The sequence below is a fragment of the Eschscholzia californica genome, unplaced genomic scaffold (assembly GCF_041429995.1).
Source record: "Eschscholzia californica isolate CP2 unplaced genomic scaffold, dmEscCali1.0.p SCAF_1, whole genome shotgun sequence".
In the NCBI taxonomy this organism is placed as follows: domain Eukaryota; kingdom Viridiplantae; phylum Streptophyta; class Magnoliopsida; order Ranunculales; family Papaveraceae; genus Eschscholzia; species Eschscholzia californica.
The window spans coordinates 13863269-13888181 of NW_028238198.1; the positions used below are offsets into that span (position 1 = coordinate 13863269).

The 24913-nt window shown below is 36.5% G+C and overlaps 3 protein-coding genes across 3 annotated transcripts; all 3 read left to right on the forward strand.

The window, feature by feature from the left end:
- Window positions 1-1159: 1159 nt before the first annotated feature.
- Window positions 1160-7384, forward strand: LOC147564334 (N-acetylglucosaminyl transferase component family protein / Gpi1 family protein). Its single transcript, XM_086645036.1, has 9 exons — window positions 1160-1634; window positions 2727-3095; window positions 3186-3326; window positions 3443-3546; window positions 3658-3879; window positions 4270-4764; window positions 5852-6276; window positions 6502-6595; window positions 6684-7384. Exons 1-9 carry the CDS (start codon window positions 1464-1466, stop codon window positions 6817-6819), a joined length of 2157 nt encoding a protein of 718 aa, XP_086501162.1. The 5' UTR covers window positions 1160-1463; the 3' UTR covers window positions 6820-7384.
- Window positions 7385-8321: 937 nt separating this feature from the next.
- Window positions 8322-15095, forward strand: LOC147564335 (homogentisate phytyltransferase 1, chloroplastic-like). The gene is made up of 12 exons (XM_086645037.1): window positions 8322-8569; window positions 9959-10245; window positions 10602-10685; window positions 10773-10847; window positions 12041-12124; window positions 12275-12364; window positions 12839-12940; window positions 13425-13520; window positions 13751-13822; window positions 13967-14062; window positions 14394-14498; window positions 14704-15095. The coding sequence occupies exons 1-12, from the start codon at window positions 8482-8484 to the stop codon at window positions 14743-14745; spliced, it is 1221 nt and encodes a 406-aa protein (XP_086501163.1). The 5' UTR covers window positions 8322-8481; the 3' UTR covers window positions 14746-15095.
- Window positions 15096-17267: 2172 nt separating this feature from the next.
- On the forward strand, window positions 17268-22645 carry LOC147564336 (T-complex protein 1 subunit beta). The gene is made up of 12 exons (XM_086645145.1): window positions 17268-17487; window positions 17741-17831; window positions 17940-17996; window positions 18128-18193; window positions 18308-18419; window positions 18606-18734; window positions 18935-19006; window positions 19703-19818; window positions 20337-20413; window positions 20954-21439; window positions 21788-22103; window positions 22234-22645. Exons 2-12 carry the CDS (start codon window positions 17826-17828, stop codon window positions 22378-22380), a joined length of 1584 nt encoding a protein of 527 aa, XP_086501271.1. The 5' UTR covers window positions 17268-17487; window positions 17741-17825; the 3' UTR covers window positions 22381-22645.
- Window positions 22646-24913: the final 2268 nt, after the last annotated feature.

The window sequence follows — 24913 nt, forward strand, 5'->3', positions numbered from 1 at the left end:
GAGAGAAATCCTTGTTTTCTTACCCTTATTTTCTCACAGACGGTTCAAGTGGGAGTCTTAAGAGGCGGATTGAGTATAATTTTTGTTTTTCTTGTCACCCAGAGATGTTGTTCTTGCTTTTCTTTTGTTTTTGATTGTTCCAACTTTTCGCCATTGAATTAGAAGTGTCCCAACTTTACATCCGAAAACAACCCCAAAATAGAGTTAATTCCTATATGGCCCCCTACTTTGTGACCAGCTTCCTTTATAACCCCCTTTTTTTCGTAAATTCAAATATGACCCCCTATTTTCAAGTAAATGTCATTACTACCCTTCTTAATTTTAAATTTAAAACATTTAAAAAACATTATTTCCACCTCCCCCCTCTCTCTCTCCACCTCATCTCTCTCTACAACTCACCCATCTCTCTCTCCAATTCACCTCTCTATCTTTCCAACTCACCTCTTTCTCTTCCAACTCACCTCTCTCTCTTCCAACTCATCTCTCTCTCTCTCTCTTTCTCCAACTCACCTTCATCTTCCCCGATTGAGGTCGCCGGCCGGAAATTTTTCCAGCCGGCGACCTCCAAAAAAAAAAAAAAAAACAATTTCCTCTCATCTCTCTCTCTCTAAAAACTCTGGCGAAGGGGGTTTCCCTTCGCCGGAGGTCTGCTCGTGAACAGACCGATCTGGTCTGTTCACGGCTCCGGCGAAGGGAAACCCCCTTCGCCGGAGTTTTTAGAGAGAGAGAGATGAGAGGAAATTTTTTTTTTTTTTTTTTTTGGAGGTCGCCGGCCGGCGACCTTAATCGGGGAAGATGAAGGTGAGTTGGAGAGAGAGAGAGAGGTGAGTTGGAAGAGAGAGAGGTGAGTTGGAAGAGAAAGAGGTGAGTTGGAAAGATAGCGAGGTGAATTGGAGAGAGAGATGGGTGAGTTGTAGAGAGAGATGAGGTGGAGAGAGAGAGAGGGGTGAGGTGGAAATAATGTTTTTTAAATGTTTTAAATTTAAAATTAAGAAGGGTAGTAATGACATTTACTTGAAAATAGGGGGTCATATTTGAATTTACGAAAAAAAGGGGGTCATAAAGGAAGCTGGTCACAAAGTAGGGGGCCATATAGGAATTAACTCCCCAAAATATGACCTAACTTGTACAACTTTTGTTTTACTTGTAAATGGGCGCTAATAGCAACAATGTGGGGCGCTTATAGAACATTCTTTCTTTACTTGTAAATGGGTACCATTGGACTAACTTCTCCTACCTTTATCTGTCTAGTGGCAGGTTCTAGGGTTCCTACTTCCGATCCATTTTTAGTGAGAAACTTCGGATTTAGTAAATCAGTTCCTCAGGTATTGATTCTCTATCCATTTTTAGAGAGAGAAACTTCGGATTTAGTAAATCAGTTCCTCTGGTATTGATTCTCTGTAAAGAAAATGAGAAATAGGGTTTCATATAGCTACTTTGTTTAGCTCTCGATTCTTGATAAAATGAGAGGGAAATGTCGAATTTGGTGGCCGAAACAACAAAATTCAAATAAAAAACTTGATTCAGTCATCTTGCTTGGTTGGTTTTTCCGTTCATCTTCAACTTCACTTGATGTCGTCGTCTCTCTTGTTGCTTCCCCTGAAAAGATCTCACATTCTCTTGCCCAACTTGAGGTTTTAGTATTTGACTTGATCTTACTCAGACCTTTTTTTTTCCTTCATATTTTGAATGAATTGAGTTCTGTTTTCTATGATTTCTCTGAATTTAATGTTTGTTCCGTTCAATTACTCATTCTTCACTGAACCTAATTTTTGTAAGATTTGTTGATCATTTAAGTTAAATTTGATATAATTGATGAAATCTCTCCAGAGATGATTAATACACATTGGTGTGTTGTTAAATTTTTATTTAATTTAGTATGAGCAACTAACTAGAGGAACTTGGAGGTAAGGCAATGGATATGATAACTACCCCATTAATACACTAGAAAATTAATTCTAGGGCGATACTAGATACTTAAAGTAAGTTAACCGATTATTATAACACGTCTACGTACATAATGCCAAGTGTAGATACTAGATACTTAAGTAAGTTAATCGATTACTATGGCATCGTCTCCGTACATAACGCCATGACTTAACCTTTTTGGTTGAATTAACTCTGAAATGATTTATTGTATTTACTTGACTAAACAACTCAAACAATTCGCTTATAAAAATGGAGACATTTAGACTATTTATATATCGATCGTGATATCATTGAAGGCATGCTAGGTCTACCAGAGGTTCTATATTAGGAGCACGAGGTCAGTTCCGCTTAAAGTGGTTTTTACTAAGTTGTCATTGTTTCCTTTATTTTAATCGCACTGTTCTTGACAGAATAGTCTCTTGCAAATATTTGGGGGTTGCGTCTAGTTTGCGTATGAAACTGTGATCAAAAGCTCCTCTTCATTTACTTGAACAGCTGAGGTTAATTTTCAGTCACTCCGCCGACCCACTTTGCCTGTGTGCTTATTGCCTAATTCCTTATCAGGGTTCCCTTCAAAAACTTGCTCTTAGTATGTCTTCCACCAATTGTTGTCCTAAAGATTAAGATGCTTAACGGATTCCTTGTAACTATAGATTTTTGGGATTATAAAAGCGATTTGTATAACCTAATGATAGAAATTTATTGTGTTTGCAAAGTTTTGCGGTTCTACCAAGTATTTCTTTCAATCTCAAACTAATGCATATCAGAATCTTAAAATGTTCTTATTTCTTCATCAGGAGATTCTGCGTTCTACAAATGCAAAGATGCCTCTATTTTTACAGGACAAATCAACATTTGCTATTCTGGGACTCTGCGCCGTAGATTACAGCGTTAATGGGTCACAGCAAGTCGTTGGAGATCAATGTTCTAAAAAGATAAGTCCACAAAGAAACGGAGATTTATTAGTAGATAAATGTGCAGAATGGAGCTGTGGATGCCACAAACTTAACAGCTTCATAGAACAGTATAGAAAGTCATCCGTTAGAAATGGCAACTGGGTCCAGTTGTCATATGACACTGATTTTTGTCATGACGGTATCTGTGGGATCCCAAAGTTGCATCACTTACACTGGGATGGGCTGGTAGTGCCTACCTTGGATGTTCACGTATGTAAGTGAGGAGTTCCTTTACTCGTTGATTCTTTTGGTTATATCTGTTGATTTTCTTGTAAGCCACATATATTTTAATGGTTTCAGGTAATAATTTATGACAGACCCATTTTTGGTGTACATCATTATTCATTGAACGCTTGGAGTTCATCTGAACAAGTGAAAATGCGCCTCAAGACACCCATTTGGGTTAACGGGATTCACCAAAAACAGCCTTCGACAGGATTGGTAATATCTTGGTTAACGTGTCTAGTTTTGTTTCTATCAAGTCCACTTGATATCTCTTTTTCAATGATATTCTGCAAGGATCTGCTGAACCGATGGTTTTGCATTTGTTAATGTAGGATTCAGTTGTCTGTGCAGTCAACAGTTCAACTGCTGCTAAAGTAATCTTTGAGGATTATGTGGGTCTCCAGAATTCCTTTGACCAGTATCCTACTGTTTCCATGTAATCTCCTATCTCTAGCTTTAGCTTTATCAGTCTTACTCTTCGTATATCAGCTGCTACTCTCATTCTTTTGGATTCTGCTTCTTGATAGTCTGTTTTGTGATTGTCCAGGTTAGTTAATATCGCATGGCACCTAACAGCGGGTGTTTTGGCTTCTTTCGTCACTCTTTTATATATCATTCTGCAGTTGTGCCATAGATTTCAAAGTTATGGATCACAATTGTACGTTTATTCCGTTCTTGCTAAGGTATTCAGTCATACTTGGAGGAACATACATATTCGTAGTTGTCAGCTTCTCTATTGGCCAATATTTCTTCGAGATGGTGGTCTCAGGTAACTTAAAACAACTTTTGCGAAATAACTTTGAGTTCCAGTTATTAGATACACAACTTTGAGCAGGACATGCTTGGTTAAAATCAAGGGAAAAGAGGTCTATGATCAGATATCAAGTAGAGATGGCTTGCCAAAGAACAATGGCACATATAAACACATGGATGGGCCCGCCAAATATCATATGGGATGATCTTAATTGCCAAATATCGGTCTTACATTAAGATTTTATAATTTTGGTGAAACCCTGAAAAACTGTCAGAGTTGGATGGTTATTGACCACCTTGTCAAATTGACTTTTACTCTCTCAGTTAGTGGTCTCCACAAATTTTGATTGCTTCAGTCTGCGTCTCAACCTGCATCTTTTCACTTACCTTTTCAATTACTTCATAGGTACCATTCAAGTGCCGAATACGCGCACAAAGCAGCTTTGCGTAATCACTCCATGTGGTCAAGTGTAGCCGTTGACGTCTTCATTGGGAACATTGTTGGTTTAACATTATTACGAAACACAGAATCTTTATGCTTATGGGTTTTGAACTTTGTCCATGAAATTACAAACAATTTGATGCGTTCCGGATGTGTGTGGCTGATGGGTGTCCCGGCAGGCTTCAAATTGAACACGGAGCTAGCAGGAATATTTGGGATGATTGCACTTAATGTAATTCAAATCTGGTCTACCATCTGGTTCTTTTTGCATGTCTTTTTCAGATATTTTATTCAAGGTCTCGCTCTCTCTGGGATGATTCTTGGGGTCACAGTACCTGCTGCTCTAGTTATAGACATGATTATGCTAGCAACCTTACATGTATCAACCCTTCAACAATTGATTTCACTTCTATATTCTGGGCAAATCCAGGCACTGGCCGCTCTATGGCGTCTTTTCAGGTGATTTGCCTAATCCTTATTTTGGACGTAACCAATAATTCTTATATACTCTGCGTCACTTGATATATAGCTCATTAAGTGATGTGAATCTGCAGAGCTGGAGCAAATTCAAGAGTTTTAGCCTTTTAGGTACTTCTAGTAATTGTAGCTGTCCAATTACTTGTTGCACCAGTATTATATTAGTTTTAGCCTTTTGGGTACTTCCCCAAGGAATTGGGGTTTCCTATTTGAATTAGTTATAGAGTCAATTGGGGGGGGGGGGGGGGGGGGGGGGGATGGTGGTTGCAGCAGGCAGTAGTGCCACCCTTATCGCTCCTTTCTTGCTTCACTAGGAGTAACATGTGTGTGCATATGTCTCTTTTTAACTGTAGCTTACTGTACCACCTTTGGGAGGTCACATATCTAAAACTTTCTCTTTGTCTAGTTGGTAAAAATTCATTTAAGACAAACTTTTTCTCTAGATGTTTGTGCATTGCTAAAAATTGAGTTATGCTTTCAGCCGTATTTTGAGAGCCCGTGATGTCTCTCTAAAGGCTTAAATTTATGCTTTAAGCCAATTAATTATTTAACCACCTGAATTTTCTCTTAAATAGTAGCATGGTTTAGAATGGTATATGGGTTCCATGAACAGGAGTTTGATTATATTTAAGGAAGTTTGTTCTGTTTGACCCAAGAGAGTACTAAACTAATCAATGAAATATTTCTTGATGATGGCCATATAATGCACGGGCAGAAGTCTCAGCTTTTCCGCTGGTTCAGCGAAGCAGACCATTATGTTGCGTTTATCATATTAGCGGTAGTCTTGTTCAAAGGGTACTAGGAATTGTGCCTATTGACAAATATTTCCGTATCGTTTCTGAATTGAAATATTAGACTTTAAATGTTATAAAAAGTTCTATGCATACTTATTGTTTTCTTATAAGGCTAAGGCTCAAACACTCACCATTTTTGGTGATTTGTGTTTGTGCAGTTGATTGGATGCTTATCCTACTTCATACTGTTTTTCTTTGTTTAGTTCTTAATTCTTTTGTTATACGTTGCTGCTGTTATCTCTCTTTAGCTGAAATGGTCCGATAACTACTTTCAGGGGTCGAAAATGGAACCCACTTCGGGAAAGATTCGATAGTTACAATTACACTGTCAAGCAGCACGTAGTTGGTTCTCTTCTGTTCACACCCCTACTATTACTACTACCTACAACTTCTGTTTTCCACATTTTCTTCACTATTCTGACCACCACAACCAGTTTAGTATGCGTTATGATTGAGCTCTCTATATCGATCCTTCATGCAACACCTTATGCCAAAATTTTTCTTTGGATGGTGAGACGGAGATTGTTTCCCTCTGGAATATGGTTTGATGTAGTGTCAGGTGAAGGTAGCAAGATGCTCGGTTCTTCAAGGATTGGCTTTATCAGTAAACGAGTTTCACAGTCAAAGAAGATAGAGATGGAGAATAGAAGAAGACATGGCGTTGTGGCTTCAATTCTCAGAAGCAACATCTCGAGCATAGGTAAGCACCATCACCGAGCGTATTTCATGCAACTCTTATTCCGTCAGCATGCCTTTATTAGATTTTGGTTGGTAATGGTAAGAGTGGTATTTGATACTTGCCTTAACTACTAAAACTTTGTTAGAAAATTATGGAATACAGAAGAGTGAGTATGGTTTCCTTGGACCACTTATAATACTTTTAACTTTTAAGTAGTCCTGGCTAATATAGAGATATTTATTTCAGGACAAATCATTTTACCATACTACAGAGACATGTTTCGTGGGGTTTCAATTTCTTCTGGTGCACGATCAGCTTATGGAGTTTTAACTGGAAAAAGGTGTGCATTCCCGAACTTATTATTAATTATGTAATTTCGGTTTCTACCATATTTTCCATGATTTATTGTCGCATATATCTTCTTTCAGAATTCCAACGGCTCTGCACACTAGTCTTCCTTCAACAATGCCGTGGTTGTCTATCTCCTTTAGAGATTACTGGTGGTTATGCTACGACTCATTGTTATCTTGCAGATCAAACAGTATTTGCAAACGGAAATTCTGATTTTGGATGTCTGAAACAAAAAGAGTAAAATCTGTGGTAGAGACTGAACGCGAATCGTCGCTTTGGTGCCCCACTTCTTAGTAAATAGTTGTCATTTTTTCGATGTTCCGTTTACATGTGAAACAATGAGTGGGGTGTTTCAATGAACAGAGGTCAGGTTGAGTTTCCGATGGTCACGCATCAGATGATATTCTGAAAGCCAAGTCCGAAAGAAACCTAAATGTGGGCGTTAACATCGTATTCTTCTTTCGATTTTGAAGGTATTAAGTGTATTACTTTTATAGTACAGCTTAATCTGTAACCTACATTAGGTAGTGAAAAGTACCCTCTCTCTCTCTCCCTAGATTTACCAACTGAAGAACCATTTTATCATTGATTTTGAGCAATATTTTGATTTTGATGTAGTCTAGAAGAATGCATACCAAGATGTTTTATTTCTTGGCACCAAGATAGTCCGTTTATTTCTTCAAACTCAAATTTGAAATCAAACTCCAGCTCTGAATAACTTGTTTAAGATTACAAAAAATTGAATTTTATCTGATTTATGATGTCTGATTTGTTTGAATGATTGATACAAGTTGACTTGGCTATTTTTTTTAGTTGATACGGGTTGATTTGAGTTAATTTAGACAACGATGAAAAACTCACCACGCGAGGGCAAGGTGATGGGACCCTTGAACTCTTGAAGTATAATACTAATAGTGCACCAAATATATGCGCTCACGAGGCCAGAAAGGTTACAAGTTAACTGTGAGTTGCTCATCTTCTTGGGGAAAATCAAGATGCAAATTTCAGTACTCGCTTAAATTAGGTTTATGCCAATTGCCAAGGTGAGACGTGAATTTCCAAAATAACAAAAAATTTGAAACGTACAAACTATATCTAACAGTCGCTATTGTTGTCAATTTTCAAATACATTACTAGGAAAAGACTATCGATATAACTTCAACAAAAAGAAAAAAAAACGACTATCAATATAACTGCTATTCGACAAAAAAAAGACTTCTTTCTTTAAGAAAATTGAAATTGATTGTTGGAAAACCTAAAAGTAACTTGTTAGTGAGTCACTGCTGCCAAATGTTAGGACAGATAGAGTCTCCACAATCTTGTTTGTGATTTAGAACATCTCGAATACATGACTCAATTTGAAAAACTATAAGTGACACGAAGGATTTTTAAAGTAAAGAAAACCACTGTGATCCAAATTTAATTTAGAATGTGATAACATTTAATGTTAGGGTTAATTTACTTTTAGCTCTCAAATTGTGATCGACTCGTTATTTTAGCTTCCATATGTGTCACGAGTTGACATCTAAAAAAAATCAAATTTATCCTAAAGTATTTTTCGGAGTCAAAATAGAGTTAATTCTAAAAAACTTTTAATACATTAAAGTCTTCTTTGTTGAGCAGATCCACGATCAGAAATGTTAGATAAAGCATCAGACTCATAAGATGTCTCGAAAAGAAACTCTATATTTCGATATTTCTATTCCACTTCAATTGCGTGCTTCAACATTTTATATCTTTTTTTTTTATGAAAGAACATTTATATCTTAAAAAGAGAACCAGAAATGGCACCTAATAAAGCTCGTAATCAAATCATTCACTCTCTTCTTTCTACAACAAACAAACCAGACCCAACTATTCACATTGCAGTTTGGAATGGATTCTCTGCTTCTTGGGTCGTCTCCCAAACTTTCTTCTCCCCTTTCATGTCCTTGTACTATTCATTTCTCTCATCTTAACAAGAGTATGACTTCAATCATTTATCTACTTCATTTACTAGTTCTGATAGTCTCTCTCCCTCACTTTATACCCATTTTCATGATTATTTAGCTTCAAACTGGATCACAGAATCTCTTCCACTACCTGCTTATCTTATACCCATTTCCCTAATTTTTGTCTCTTTTCAGTTTGGAACTTGTTAATTTTTAGTCTCTTTTGGGGTTCTTTTACTTTTCTCCTAATTTGCTATTTTGGGGTTCCTATAATCCTATGCTAACAAAAGTTTCAATTTGGGGAAAAACAATTTGCTAATTTTACTTCTGTTGTTTTGATTATCATGGTTAGGTTCTATTGAAGTATTTATTTTTAGGCTTCTCAGTTATCTAATTGTGGTATGCATTCAAGGGTAGTCAATATACAAGTGAGGGTTCTCTACTACTCACTTGTTTACTAGTGGAATTTGGTGTAGTAAATAATCCTATTCATTTATGGCATTTACATATCCAACCCAGACGATGATTTATCGGTGTATGTTATCTGAAACCAGCATGAGGTGTTGGATACTACTGCTACTACTACTTAAAAATCTCAATTCATTGACACAACTGTTCACATACATATTTTTACATTTGTTCTTGTCTTAGTTATTGTGTTCGAAAAAGTCCATTATATACTTTTGGATAAATTATTAAGTATACACGAGTGACATTAGCCTAGTGTGGTATTTTATAAACCTAATTCGATTTTGTGCAAGTATAGGCAAAATGTGTATGAAAATTTTCACTTTATTCCCACTGAGGCTAGAACAATTATTTTACAATTAGTCGAGCATCGGATGATTCAAATTTTGGCAAAAATAAAATAAAAAAAGAGTATCCGTTATAGTGTGTTTCATAGGCATTTAGATATTTCGGGTATCATTGAAGAATCAAACATGTTTCAGTTTTGTGTATAACAAGAGCAAAAGAATTGTGGCATTTTTGTTTTTAGTTTTGGTTCTTGAATGCTCATAATTGGACAGCTTTCAAGAAAAATGAAGTCTTATTACCAGTCACCGACTTTTAGGTAATGCCTTGTGAAAAATCCATTTCCAAGCAACAATCTTACTTCGATAAATTAGTTTCTGGAGATCCTTCTTTATTCAAACAGCACTACTCACCCCACATTTAAAAGAAAAAGATGCTAATGTAGTTGAATGTAGTCCAAGGATGTAAATAAGTGTCTATATGGTTAGTTGGGGTTGTTTCCTGGGTGGGGTTCCATCACTTGTATGTTCTTACACCATTTTTTGTTTTGATATTCTTCTCGTCAATCAAAAGTTGACCTAGCTTTCTGATCAATACATTTTTCTTTGAAACTTAGTTTCGTTTGTTTTCCTTGATCACAATCTAACAGTGCTCATTGGATTTCGTAGGCCGCCATAGACCAGTTCAAGTGTCCTCGTTTACAGCACGAGGCACCTTAAATAACTACAATGGTGAAAAATTTCAAAGATATTTTTTGAATTATCACGTTAAAGATGAAGGGGAAAAATCTGCTCTTAGTCGGAAGCCTAACAAGAGTTTTCTTGTAAATGCGGCCTCGGAACACTCTTTAGAATCAGAGCCTGAGTCTGATAATCCCAAGAGCACCTGGAAGTTTGTACAAGCTGCCGTCGATGTTTTCTATCGTTTTTCGCGGCCCCATACAGTTATAGGCACAGTTAAGTTTACCTTTTCTTTGATCAGGTGTTACATAATGCCATGTTCTACTTGATACTGTGACATACATCTTCACATATTTATTCTAAATCTGGTTTTTTTAATTTTATGTCGTTGATATCGAGATGTATTGCGCATGTATATCACTGTTATTGTCTACCGTCCCTGGCATATATGCAAAACGACCGACATCGACCATTTAGATATCTATATTGTACATTTGGTTTTAATTAATTTAGCTTATCTAGAAGCATATCTTCTTTCTATGCTAGATAAAGTACTTTACATGATACTGATATTGTTCCATTTCTTCATTATGCTTGATGTAGAGGCTTACAGTCTTCATTCTTTTAGCAGGCATTGAGTATTGTCTCAGTTTCTTTGCTTGCTGTAGAAAGATTGTCAGATTTTTCTCCGTTGTTCTTCACTGGGTTGTTGGAGGTAATTGTACCGGATGTTTTCACCAAGAGGAAGTGTTCATTAAGTGATCTATCCTAATCGACCATTTTTTTATGAACTCTTTCACAGGCAGTTGTTGCGGCACTCTTTATGAATATCTACATCGTTGGATTAAATCAGTTGTTTGACATCGAAATAGACAAGGTATTATATATTTGTCTCTGTTATAACATCATAGCTTCTACATTATAGTCTCATAAACAAAGACAAATTCAAAACCAGTGGAATCCATGGATACACCTCACTTCAGTGGTCTGCAAAGGGATCAGGTGTAAATGGTGCATAGGTAAAGATGTGATCCATAAATGGTGGGTTATTATTGATTTTGAGATTTCCTTGACCAAAATGACGATAATGTACGGTCGTTCATATTAATTATTGCCTTTTAGACTTCGTTGTTATGTTCAATATTACCGGAAATACTGAAATTTTCAGTCTCCAATTTCTAAATTTTAAGTGAAAATTTGTAGGATTGCAGTTAAGTAGTTAATATGGTTGAGATTTAAAAATAGTGATTTAATTGTTTGAGAATAAGTCTATCTTACGATACATGCATCATAGAGAGTATGTTCTCTAGGAAGAGTCCAAACGAACTACGACCAAAAGCAGCAGTCTGCATAATGAGAATATAATGCATCATAGAGAATATGTTGCTTACCAGTATCCATTCCACCTTGCTGAGCAATCCCCTTTGCAGGTATTATTGGTCATATTTGTAACAAGTTTAATGTATCATATAGCTGCGATGTTGTTATATTTATATTATTGCACGAGACGGCCAACTGGCGTATTCGCTGGAAGATCTGATTGTTGCATAATATGCATGTGACTATGTGAGAATATTATCCCATGGACTAAGGGAAGTCTCATGACTAAATATAGAAGATCTAGAATCTATCCGATAGTTGCGTATTGGTTCTTAGTGGAAGTCTCAAGCTAAGTGGCAGTAGTAGAGATTGATCAACATGAGATAGGCCCAACAGTCAAATGTACTCCAAGTCACCCGACAAAAATACATGTACTTGGCTCAAAGAACACCAAACATGAGGAGGTGCGTGAGAACATACGTACATGAATTAAAGAAAGTCTCATGACTAAGTATATAAGATCTAGGGCCTCTCCGCTCAGTGCCGTTTTTTTCTGAGTTGGAAGTCTACAAATCTGTATGCCATTTCCGAATTTGATACCAGACAATTCTTATAGGATATCTGATGAATACTAAGCTTTCTACCACGTATTAGGTTATTTCGGAGAGAACTTGTTAAAAAGAGCCGCTATTCTCTTGCTTTTAGTGTTTGCCAAATGTTTCAGTAAACAACAATGTTCCTGTATTTCAGGTTAACAAGCCATATCTTCCACTTGCATCAGGGGAGTATTCCGTTGGAACCGGAGTCGCGATTGTTACGTCTTTCGCCATTATGGTATTATATTTTGCAATTTGAAGCTGATTTTGGTGGTTTAAGTTTTATATACAAGTACTTTAGCTCTATGCGAGGTAGGGAAGGATAAAGCGGTTAACCACGACATAATTCCGTCCGAGAGTTATTACTTATCTGTTTCTTCCTTTCCAGAGCTTTTGGCTGGGGTGGATAGTTGGTTCTTGGCCATTATTTTGGGCACTTTTCGTCAGCTTTATTCTTGGAACTGCATATTCAATTGATGTGAGTATATTACTGAGGCATGAAAAAACAAACTTTGTCGAATTATTTTGTCTCTTTCGCTAAATGAGAAAAAAGAACTTTTTTTTAAAGATCTCCTCCGTAAAGCAAATATAGTTCAAGTAGTATGGAAACAAACATAAATAAGATGTACGAACACTGTACTACTTGCATTTCAATACTAATTGGCAGACACATTTGCAAATAGGTTGACCAATTCTAGAGTATGACAATCCACGACTTCCATGTTCGAGCTTCAGATAAACAAAAGGGTTTACTGGCTCTTGTCCAGGAAACATGAAAAGTATTTCCTTCATTTCTTTCTCTTTAATGAGATTTCCTGATTTATATAGACACGTTGATAAATAGATTCCTTCCTAAAACAACAGCGTTATGATTAACAAAATCTGCAGAATTATTTAGATTTTTATTAGTTTAATAATAATTTATACAGTCTTCATCTTTCTATTGCTTCAGCTACCGTTTCTGCGATGGAAGAGATTTGCTTTGGTTGCAGCTATGTGCATCCTGGCTGTTCGAGCTGTCATTGTTCAACTCGCATTTTATCTGCACATGCAGGTTCATTCAAATCGGACCCTAGTTCTCTCTCTCTTTTTTTATTTTTGTAGAAAACTCATAATTTCTTGTAATACATTTTCTCTTAGAGCAACGTTAGGTTGCTAAATTACTATTGAGCTAATATATTACCGGGTTTCCCATTACTCAAATGCTGCATATTCTTATCAAGCCAAACAATCTGACTGGCAGATCTCATTCGGGAGATCTTTCACAAAAAATTCTTTGATAAAATTGTTTTAACCATCCAATGGGTAGACATTTATTTCCTCGTCTTTCTCGCCATCCCAATGAAATGTAATCTTCTTAGTAATTATCGTGCTGTTGAGTTAACTATTTGTTCATAAATCTGATTTAGATGAGCAACGATAGTAGGAGATTTTAGATTCATAAGAACATTTAGCCAATTTTGCTAGTTGCTCTGTCTTCAGTTGTTCTTACAAATCTCTCTCCCTCTCTCTCTTAACCATATGCTCTTTGTATACAGACATTTGTTTATGGAAGACCTGCTTCCTTGACGAGGCCTTTGATATTCGCGACTGCATTCATGAGCTTCTTTTCAGTTGTTATAGCATTATTCAAGGTACACTCTTAAACTTTTTCTATAGCTGGATCTTAATAAAATTCTAGAAACGTACAAAATTTTGAATGTTCCAGAAATTTATTAGAAAGACAGAATGTGCTCAAGAAACTGCTGTTATCTTTTATTATCGAGCTTTTTGAGTAACATACTAATCCGCCGTTGAGGTCTTCCTGCAACCCTACCACTGTATCAGGAACCTTTTCGCTTTAACCTCCTTTCTCTTTTGGTAGGATATTCCTGATATTGACGGAGACAAGATATTTGGGATTCGTTCTTTTACCGTACGCCTTGGTCAAGAGCGAGTGAGTTGTCAATAACACTTTTCCTTTCTTTGTTTCCTTGTTCTTTTTCCTTCTTTAAGAAACCATAAACAGGTAAGAGTAAAACAACGGAAGGAGTTCGATCCGTAATTTACTTCATCTCATTTCCAACATTCCGTTGAGCAGGTATTCTGGACATGTATATACCTTCTTGAGATGGCTTATGCTGTTGCAGTTATGGTTGGAGCAGCTTCTTCCAATCCCTGGAGCAAACTAGTAACAGTAATTTTTTTCAATTTCTTTTCGATAAACTCTTTTTATGATGTGTGAGGTACCCAAAAGTAGACCCCATGGACAAGTCAACTTTGGAGGTATTTGGAGATTAGGGCTTATAAACTCGTGTCTGTAAGATATTGAGATTTCTTTACTGAGTAACAACATCAAATAAGCATGAATTTGATTCAAGTTCGTCAATACGATTCAATTTGTACTTCGTCAAGATTTGAGTAACTTGTTCTATTTCTTGGGAAGCGAGACCAATTAGCTACCGTATACATGTTTTGACTTGATTGAGTTTCTTTCTTATTTTGGTTTCGGTATACTTCCTTTGCAGGTTTTGGGTCATGTCGTCTTGGCCTCAACTCTATGGCTTCGTGCTAAATCCATTGATTTGAAAAGCAAAACTGCAATAACATCTTTCTACATGTTTATATGGAAGGTAATCTATTATGAGTGTGCCCTATTTGTATCAAAACATTACCTGGTTGTGTATCATATCCCCTGGTGGTTGCGAAGTATTTATTATATGAATATGAATGATTATAATGCCAACTATCTCGGGAATCATAGATCCAGTCCTTCCGTTTCCCATCATTTGTTTCCTTTCTCTGAAGGGTTGTTCATTTTCTTGTGTTGTCTTGTAGCTCTTTTACGCCGAGTACTTGCTCATTCCACTCGTAAGATGAAATGGGGGATCGACACGTTTCAGAAAAGATCGACTATCGAAATGTTGTTGATTAATTGCAGACTGGTACAGATAACCTAAGCTACGTTATTTCGTATCTAATTGATTATCAAGTAATCAGTAGCTGAACCGCGGCCATGTTATGATATTATTGTTTCATTAGGTTCTTCCGAAAAAGGCCACCAGTGAGGTTTCGAAGCTAGTCTGTCTGTATTTAGCCTTGTACTAGTGTTGTTCACTAGAACTGAATATCGTAGTTCCAGAATTGTAGTTGTAATAACAGGTTCCTTTTAACCAAGGTTAATTAGTTTCAGAACATAATCAGAGCACAAAAACTGTATAATTCGGAAATGACGTGTACTTTGCTTGTTGTAGATCGCATTTTAAGCATCTTTAGTACCACGAAAGTCTATTTGGGTTATTTCCATTTTGGCCAGCTAAAGATGATCAACCACCAAAATGACCCCATAAACCATTTTGGCACGCTTCTAGTATAGCTCCCTAAATCAATTTTCTCCGTTTCTTTTTCTTGGCATATCAAGTGGATTATATTGATCATCCATCCTTGCATAATATCTCAGCATCCGATTGCTTGATTAGTCGATCACTCCAAGTGGTCCTTGAAGTAGCTCCCTTCGAGATATCAATCTACTTTAATCGTTGTTTTATGATTGAAAAGGATTCGGTTGAGGATCCTCCACTAAAATATTGGTTTGAAACTTTTGCTGATTATTTATTAGGTTTTGAAAATCATAAACCTCTTGTGGTGTTAATCTCGCTTCTGAATCCAAAGAAACTAGGAAAGCTTCTGAAGAAGTGTCTTAGTCATTCTGCTTAGATTCACATTTGATTCTCTCCAAAACCTATATCTCAAAACAAGAACCAAATCACCACCGGATTGGGTATGGATGAAGGATGATGAACACCTACAAGATCTGAGAGATGCAATTGCACGTTGCACTGTTCAGGTATATCCTAGGTCATGGACAGCGATTTATGTGGCTGTCGATAATGTAGCGATTTTTGGTGCTCAGTCGGCTCTATAGGGAGATTACAAAGGGAGTTTGAAGGAATTGACCCCATCTTCGGGTCTCACATTCTTTTCTATTTTAAAATGTTATTGTTGTATAACTTATGTTCATTGAAGTAAATTGAAATAAATTCGACTATAGACTTCATTTAATATTGTTTTGGCAAATATACAATTGATTTTTGTCTGAGAAGAGATAATTATTGTAACTTTTTGATGGTGGTATAGGTTATCCTATTATTCCCCTTCATATGACAGAATAACAAGACCAACCACTGCACAAGTTAACCAAGATAAAGGTATAGTTGAAGCTCACTTTTTTTAAGGTCAAGACATCATCTCAAGTAGTAGTTACTTATCAAATATAGTGGTGCCTTGTCCACCAGCTTTTGGTGCAGTGGTTAGGTATCCATCTCAAGTCCATGAGGTCGTGGGATGTGGAAGCAGTTTACCATCAAGAATTATCTCATGTAATTTAGGCTATAAATAAAACAAATAACGTAATAAATTTGTCGGGCGTTACACCTCTTTCATGTTGTTGGGTTTTAGGTCTCTTTCATTCATGGTTTAAATTAGGCGGTTATTGTGCTTATCACATCTTCCTAATGTGTCAATCCCAGGGGGTGGGATTTTGGTCGGGAAATCCGGAATCCGCCCACGACCGCCCGAGTCCGAAGCGTCCGTGACCGTCCGTTGCCCGAATCGGTCCGTACCCGCCCGACCGAAAGAGCTTAAGCGAACGGACGCAGGCATAGGTCCTTACCCGGTGGTCCGACCGAATCCGCCCGCTTATATTGTCCGCCCGACCGAATCCGTCCATACACGTTCGTTTATCCTACCCGTTATACCCGCCCGCCTATATGATTGATTTTAAGCCTTTAGATTTGTAGGGTTAGCTACAACCGTTAGATTTCAAAAGTAAAAATATATAACTCTATAAATCACTTTTCTTAATCTTATCTTCACCTCTCTACTTCTCTAGTCTCTCTCTCCTCCAAAATCTCAATATCTCATCAGTAACCCTTGAACCCACAATACACCATAGAACCCACAATGCACCAATCGTAATCCATGTGAAGAAGAATATAACCGATCGTAATCCATGAAAAATCTCAATGATTATCTTTTAATTTTGTATTCATGTACTTTTTGGAATTGTAAAGTGGGAGTTTAGAAAGTTGTATTTAGTTACTAAATAATTTTAATTTCGGATAATTTTTTTTTATTTGTTCATTAATAACCGGTGCCCGACCGACCGATACCCGGTTTGCCCGACTATCAAAACGGTCACGGACGGGCACTTTGTTAGAGAAAAATCCGAAATGCCCGCCCGTTTTGTCCGGATGTCCGAATGGACACTTAAGACTTATGCCCGTTCCGCCCGGACCGGTTGACTTAGTGTCCGTTTCCCGCCCGTCCGAACCGATTCCCACCCCCGAATCCCTTGTAACAACTAACGATCGTAGTCGAATTCTCAAAAAAAGAAAAATTATAGTGGTGCCTTTAAGGACTATCTGAAAAATTTAGATCGTATTGGGCTCGCCAAGGGAACATGATTCAGAAATTTGGTGGCCCAGCTTATTAGACGAAGCACGGAGGTAGAAGCTTTGGGCGGGGGAAGAAAAACAAAAGAACCCTAAAAAAACCGGAAGAGTCGAATCTTAAATCTTCCCTCCAGTTACTTCTGTCATCAACAAGTGTTCATTTTTCTCAGTAAGTTCTTCAAACCCTAGTTCTCTAACTTCCCACTCTATCTACCAGGCTCGTTACTTTTCTTTTCTACTGTGTTTACTTTTACTTCAATTTTTATCCTTTAACTCTGAAACTTATCATTTTAGTATAGATCTGCATTTATCATTATCATCTCTGAATATTTCATTATCTCTCATCTGGTTTAACTCTTGATTCTGACTCTATTTTATGGTGTCTAAGTTCTGATTATATTTTTTGTTTATGATACCATTAGATTTGACGAATCAGAGATTTGGGTAATATAGTTTGAGGAATTTTAAAATACCCAGTGCCGGATTCATCCGGTTTTATTCAATCTAATGGCGGTACGACTCTAATTCATTATGATTATTATTTCTCTAGATGATTGGATCGACACATTTATTAAAGTTGGTTTATTTTACATTTATGGTCTTGAATCTTGATTGATATAGATTGATAGACTACTTAAAGATGATGCAACGGAAGAAAAAGGTGACCGAGCCCGAATGGTGAGTTCAAATATGATCCTTAGCTTAGGTGACCCACTTCATAGGGTTACGAGTTTATTTCCTATTGTTGTTTCCTTGAGTTACACGATTGATCATACTCGTGATTTTTTGTTTTTATCTTAATGATTTAGAATTCTTTCATCGGTGCTATGGCGGTTGCTGATTTGGTAAAGACCACTCTAGGGCCAAAAGGCATGGTAAAATTTCTTTCTTCACACTAGAAAATGATATGTTGGTGACACTGATATAACATGTTGTTCATTGGATCATGAGATCGTACTTAATAGTTTATCAATGTGTTTGTTGTGTAGGATAAAATATTACAATCATCTGGCAGAGGACGCAGTATTACTGTTACAAACGATGGTGCTACTATCTTAAAGTCACTCCATATTGACAACCCAGCTGCCAAAGTTCTTGTTGGTATCCTTTGGCGCATGTTTTATGTTAAATTATTTCGTTGGGATTTTGCAGGATTATTTATTTTACCGGTTTTAATTGATTGCATTTTTTCTTCATATTGACAACCCAACTGTCTGTTAATAATTGTTTATGGATGCTGACAATATAGTATCATGTTGCTTCAGTTTCTCTTAATTTGATATCCAGACATTTCGAAAGTTCAGGATGACGAAGTTGGTGATGGTACAACATCAGTTGTTGTTTTGGCTGGAGAGCTTCTGAGGGAGGCAGAAAAATTGATTTCTGCCAAGATCCATCCCATGACAATAATTGCAGGTTTGTTTTATGATGAGTCTACTAACAATGTTCAGTTTTGTTTGGTTGGACGTATAGAACTAGAACCAATCTTGTAATCAACTGTTTGTATTAGTAACTCTATGCTATCTTTTGACTTGTACACTTGTAGACACATGCCGTGAATGTTTGATTTAGTACTTGCATTTCCCTCTCTGCAACACTTTTGTTTGATTTCGCAGGTTACAGGATGGCAGCTGAATGTGCACGAAACGCTTTGTTGAAGAAAGTTATGGATAACAAAGATGATTCAGGTAAAAGTTATATAAGTAGTTGTGCTCATCATTTTAAAGATTATGTGCAAGACAGTTTTGCCTCTACCTTACTTTATTAAACACTCTATGTAGTTGGTCTCGGTCGAAGGCCGAGAGCGATCCGAGACCGAGTCAGGCCGAGACAGCAGGGTAGCTAATAAGTTAATTACCTGGCTCCTCGTTACCTCATAACTCTCCTGATTTAAAACCTAAAATTACTTCACATCATTCATAATAAACAAAATCCTATCATAGTTTACTTCCATGAAATAAGTAAATAACAAAGTTCATACTTTGTAATTAATAACCAATAATTTTTAATAAGTTTTATTGCTACTTATCTTAGATTGATGGGGAATATAATAAGTAGTTAAGAAGGTAATAAATCGCCTGCAATTAACATTTAAAGTTCCCAAAATATAAAGTCCAAGAAATGTAAAGTTGCTGTCTCAGACTCTCGGCCAAGATAACCGAGAAACTCGGCCAAACCTTAAGTCAGTGCTTCGGCTGAGTCTCGTCTCGGGAGAGGGCCGAGACCGAGTTGAGACACGAGATTCTCGGCCACCTCGCCCGAGACAGACTACATAGATAACGCTGTATTCTTATCTAGTACAAATATTGCAAAAGCATTTTAATCATAAATATGATGTGCATGATTTTCTCACATGACTCATTTCTGCTATTGTTTGGTCACAGAGAAATTTAAATCAGACCTTATGAAGATTGCGATGACAACATTAAGCTCGAAAATTCTCTCTCAGGACAAGGAACACTTTGCACAACTAGCCGTGGATGCTGTTATGAGGCTTAAGGTTAACTTATATTGCCTCAAATTCTTACCAGCCTCTTGATGTTATCAACAATCTTCAGCAATTATCTAGTTTTACCTAGTATGCGTAATGGTTTGAAGCTTATAGATCACTTGGCATGCAAACTATCTGTCTTTCACAAATGTGAATCATGTGATGACCACAAGTGACAGCTATCACTTTTGTATGTTCAACATTCCTGAATTTTCTAAGTCTGATTTAGACATCTTTCCAGCATTTGTTTCCACCTCTTGCACTAGGTTACATATTAGCATTGGAATTAGACTTAACTCTATCACACGAAAATGAATTTTAGTACTCTTGTTGAAGTATGTAATAATAGTCCAATGCCAGGGAATGTTGCGAACTATTGTGTTTTATTCCTGTTATTTACTGAACGTTTACGATAATGTGACTATTTTCTTGCATCTCTAGATTTGTGTATCAGACTTTGTTTTAGTGCATATGTAGTTTGAGATATGTTTTATAGTTTATGCTGATCAATTTTTGAATAATTGCAGGGGAGTACGAACTTAGAGTCCATTCAAATTATTAAGAAACCTGGAGGATCCTTGAAAGACTCCTTCCTGGATGAAGGGTAAGATTATGAACTTACATAGTAGTACGCCATTATAAGTGGCATAGGTTCATTATTGAAAAAAAAGTACAATTATTCAGAAGTGGCATAGTTTCTGGACTTCTTTCTTGGCGTTTCCATAATATGATTAATATCTATGCTATATTCCACCTCACATTACATGTATGTCCTGGCTTTATGATTTTCCTCTGATTGTTATGAGTGATTTCTCAGTAGTAGAACAAAAAATAGTCTTTATTTATTAGTGGTAGGTAGTTTAAGTTATGAACTTATAATATTTAGTTAATGTACTTATGTGCAACTCCACGGAGGTCCTACGATCTCAGTATCCTGACCTTTTGGAACTTTTTGATTCTCATGCTTGAAGAATGATATGAACGCAAAACCATATGTAAACGCATTAGTTACTTCTTGGTTTTGTGTTATCATGTTTTTCTTTCTTATCTTTTTCATTATCTTGTTTGTGTATCCATTTACTTTTCCTTGGTACTATCATGTATACATGTATAATCTAATTGGATTTAAATTCTAACGCTGCAGATTCATTCTTGACAAGAAAATAGGCATTGGCCAACCAAAGCGCATTGAGAATGCAAAGATTTTGGTAGCAAATACTGCCATGGATACTGATAAAGTAAAAATATATGGGGCTCGCGTTCGTGTTGACTCAATGTCCAGGGTTGCACAAATTGAAGGGGCAGAAAAGGAGAAAATGAAAGAGAAGGTGGGAAAGATCATAGGTCATGGAATTAACTGTTTTATTAACAGGCAGTTGATATACAACTTCCCAGAGGAGCTCTTTGCTGATGCTGGAATCCTTGCTATCGAGCATGCTGATTTTGATGGCATTGAGCGCCTCGCTTTGGTAACTGGTGGTGAAATTGCGTCAACCTTTGATAATCCCGAATCTGTTAAACTTGGTCATTGCAAACTTATCGAGGAAATCATGATTGGTGAAGATAAATTGATTCACTTTTCTGGTGTTGAGATGGGTCAAGCATGTACCATTGTACTGAGAGGAGCAAGGTATGTGCTTTAGTTGTATGATGTTCCTTACAGTATCTAGTCTATTGGTTATTTTTGTTGGTACATCACCGTTTTATGTCTTAGTAAAAGCGAATTTAAGTTTTTGTGGATTACTTCCTTGAGATAATGTGTTAATAAAATATACTAGTCCTACCTTGTCAGGAAGAACTGGACTAGATATGGTCAAATATAGTTCCTGACTTTGGGATCAAACGCAATTACCTCTTAACGGGTAACTTGGACAAAGAAGAAAATTGAATAGTAGGGAGCAATGTAAAAGAGTTAACTTAGAATTCGTTTTGAAGCACTTTTGGTTGCCTGGGTTCTGATAGATTTCTTTGGTTGCAGTTTTCATGTGCTTGATGAGGCTGAGAGGTCCCTTCATGACGCATTATGTGTACTATCCCAGACAGTGGTCGACAGCAGGGTTTTGCTTGGTGGTGGGTGGCCTGAGATGGTGATGGCGAAGGAAGTGGACGAGTTGGCCAGAAAGACTCCTGGGAAAAGGTCACACGCCATAGAGGCTTTCTCAAAGGCACTTCAGGCAATACCAACCACTATTGCTGATAATGCAGGTTTGGACAGTGCAGAGTTGATATCTCAGCTTCGAGCTGAGCACCACAAGGAGGAGAGCAATGCTGGAATTGACGTCATCACTGGAGCTGTAAGTTTGCTAGTTTTACCTATACTACGAAGTGAACCATTTTAGAACAACTAACTTTATCCAAGTCCCTTATTTTCGAGTTACAACAACCATTTCTTAGTTACACTTGTGCATCTTCGATTTATTTCAGGTAGGAGATATGGAGAAGTTGGGAATATCCGAGGCATTTAAAGTGAAGCAAGCTGTTTTGCTCTCTGCAACTGAAGCCGCAGAGATGATACTGAGGGTTGATGAAATCATCACTTGTGCCCCACGACAGAGAGAAGATCGAATGTGATAAATGGGTTGTTTAACGAGTTTACCGTGTTTTATTGTCACTCTGATGACGAATTCTATTTTGTTATGTATTTCTAATCAAACTAGTTTTGTGGGTATTTTAGCTATTTGTAGTGGCTTAATAGAAAAACAGAGCTAGTTAAAGAATGTAGGTTCCATGTCTATTTAGTTGTTTGAAACATTATTAGTGATGCGTGATGGTTTATGTTTATGAATTTTGGTTTGTGAACGAGGTGCTTTATGTATCAAATCCCATTTTTGAGTTATACTAGTGCTTTTTTAGGCATTAGCTTTATCCGGTCGAGTTATTTATCAAATCCCATTTTTGAGTTGTACTAGTGCTTTTTTAGGCATTAGCTTTATTGGGTCGAGGGCGCTAGCTACCCAAATGAGGGGCGCGAGTAGAACTCTCTTTTCAAGATTTATAAATTACAATGTCTTTATCATATACAAAGTCCTTCATCAAAAAAAAAATATACAAAGTTCTTATATCAGACATCTTAGAAGAATCGAAATCCATAAGACTATTCTCTCAGCATAATCTATTAAGACCGACTAAAAAAGAAGTATGTCTCTCACCATATTCAAATGTGCGGATTGTGGTTGAATACAACCCACTTGAACACAATCACTAGTGACACCTTAACTCTTCGAATAAATGTTGGACATAAAAGTAAAACGATGAGCAGCTCCTATAGGCCCATGGGGTCCAATAGGGGAGTCGGGCTGGGTTCCCCTCGGGTCTGAGTCGTTGGGCTTCCCAACGACTAGTTTGGGATAGATAAATTCTTTTTTATATTTAATTCTTTTCTTTATTGAATTTTTTATTTATTTGAGTTTTTGTCTAAATTGTTTTCAAATTCGAAATTACTAATAATTGAATTGAAAAATGGAATTGAAATTCTAGACACGAACATCACAAACTTAAAATTAAATTTGAGTAGAGAGTCCCTCCCAGCTTCTATTTGCAATTGAAAATTGAAGAGCTCTTAATGGTTTACAAAAGCCAAAATGAGTGAATGGCCCAAAAAGTGGGGTACCATTACGGGTAAGGGTCACACCAAAATAAAAATAAGTTGCAGGTCCAACTCATTAATGAGTGGGCTGCCCAAGAAAAAAGTACAAAAGAGAATGTGTCAATTTTTTTTAAGTACCCCTAATACCCTTCTTTCTCTCTCTTAATGAAAAATTTCCTCATCTTTCTCTCTTAGAAAATTTCTGAAGCTTTTTCTTTTTCTCTCTCTAAAATAGTTATCTGCTTCTCACTAATCTCTCTCTCTTCGATCTCTTTCTTTCCTACAAATTTCAACCTCCCAGTTTAATCTTTTTCTCTCACACAATATAAATAAAGAAGTCTACTCCAGATTCATTTAGGTTTGGAAGTATGGTGAAGGGTCAGATTGCTTTTTTTTTTTAACCGTGAAGAAATGAATCGGTGATTTTTGATTTACAAGGAAGAACCGGATTGTTGGGTACCGGAAGCAACAAATCTGGATTTTTTATTTAACAGAGATTCATGGCTTTTGGAGAAATTCATATCTGGGTTTACAAGGAAGAACCGGATTGTTGGGTTCAGGAAGCAACAAATCTGGATTTTATTTTTTTGACAGAGATTCATGGCTTTTGGAGAAATTCATACCTGGGTTGACAAGGAAGAACCGGATTGTTGGGTTCAGGAAGCAACAAATCTGGTTTTTATTTAAGCGGATTGTTGGAGATTTTTTATTTAAAAGAAATTCATAATGGTGAAGAAATCGGATCTGAAGTTATCCTTAACTTGATCTGCTTTTACTGTTTTCGAGGGATTTCATTACCAAGTTTTCGAGAAAATGTAATGTACATTCCTCAGTTCCCAGTACATTTTATCGTTCCCAATCAGTTCCCACGTTTCCTTGTTATGTGGAAGTTTACTATACATATTTTAGTTTCTTTCCTATTATATTTCTATCTTTTTTTCTTATTTTGTGAATGTTGCAACGTGAAAGTTTCCTTCGAATATTTTTGAATGAAAAATCTAGCACGAAAGATTGTTGAATGAAAAATCTAGTACGAAACCTGGAAGTATCTAATTCTTTTATAGAGAAAAAAAATATCTTGATCTGTTCTACGGAAGGAAAGTTTAGCAAGAGAACGTATAAAAGTCTTTGGTGACGTCTAAATTTGATACATTATAACAACTAGATTTACGTGCGTTTTTAGATTTTTGTTTACCGAAACTCATTAAAAAATCTTTATAAAAATCTTCCAACATATAAGGCAAGAATGTTTGAGAGAAGGAAAGTAGTTAAGATTAGAGAGAGAAGATATGCTTAAAAAAGAAAAATATGGAAAGAGAAAAATCTGGAGAGGAAATATGAAAAAGTAATAAAATTCTAGATAGATCTAAAATAGGAAAAATCCGGAGAGAAATTTCAAATTAGAAAATAAAGAATAATATTTGAGAGAAGAAACGTATACCACATTCTATTGTATACTGTACATAACATAATTTACAGTACGTAAAACAATTCCCGGTATATAAGAAAATTCCCAGT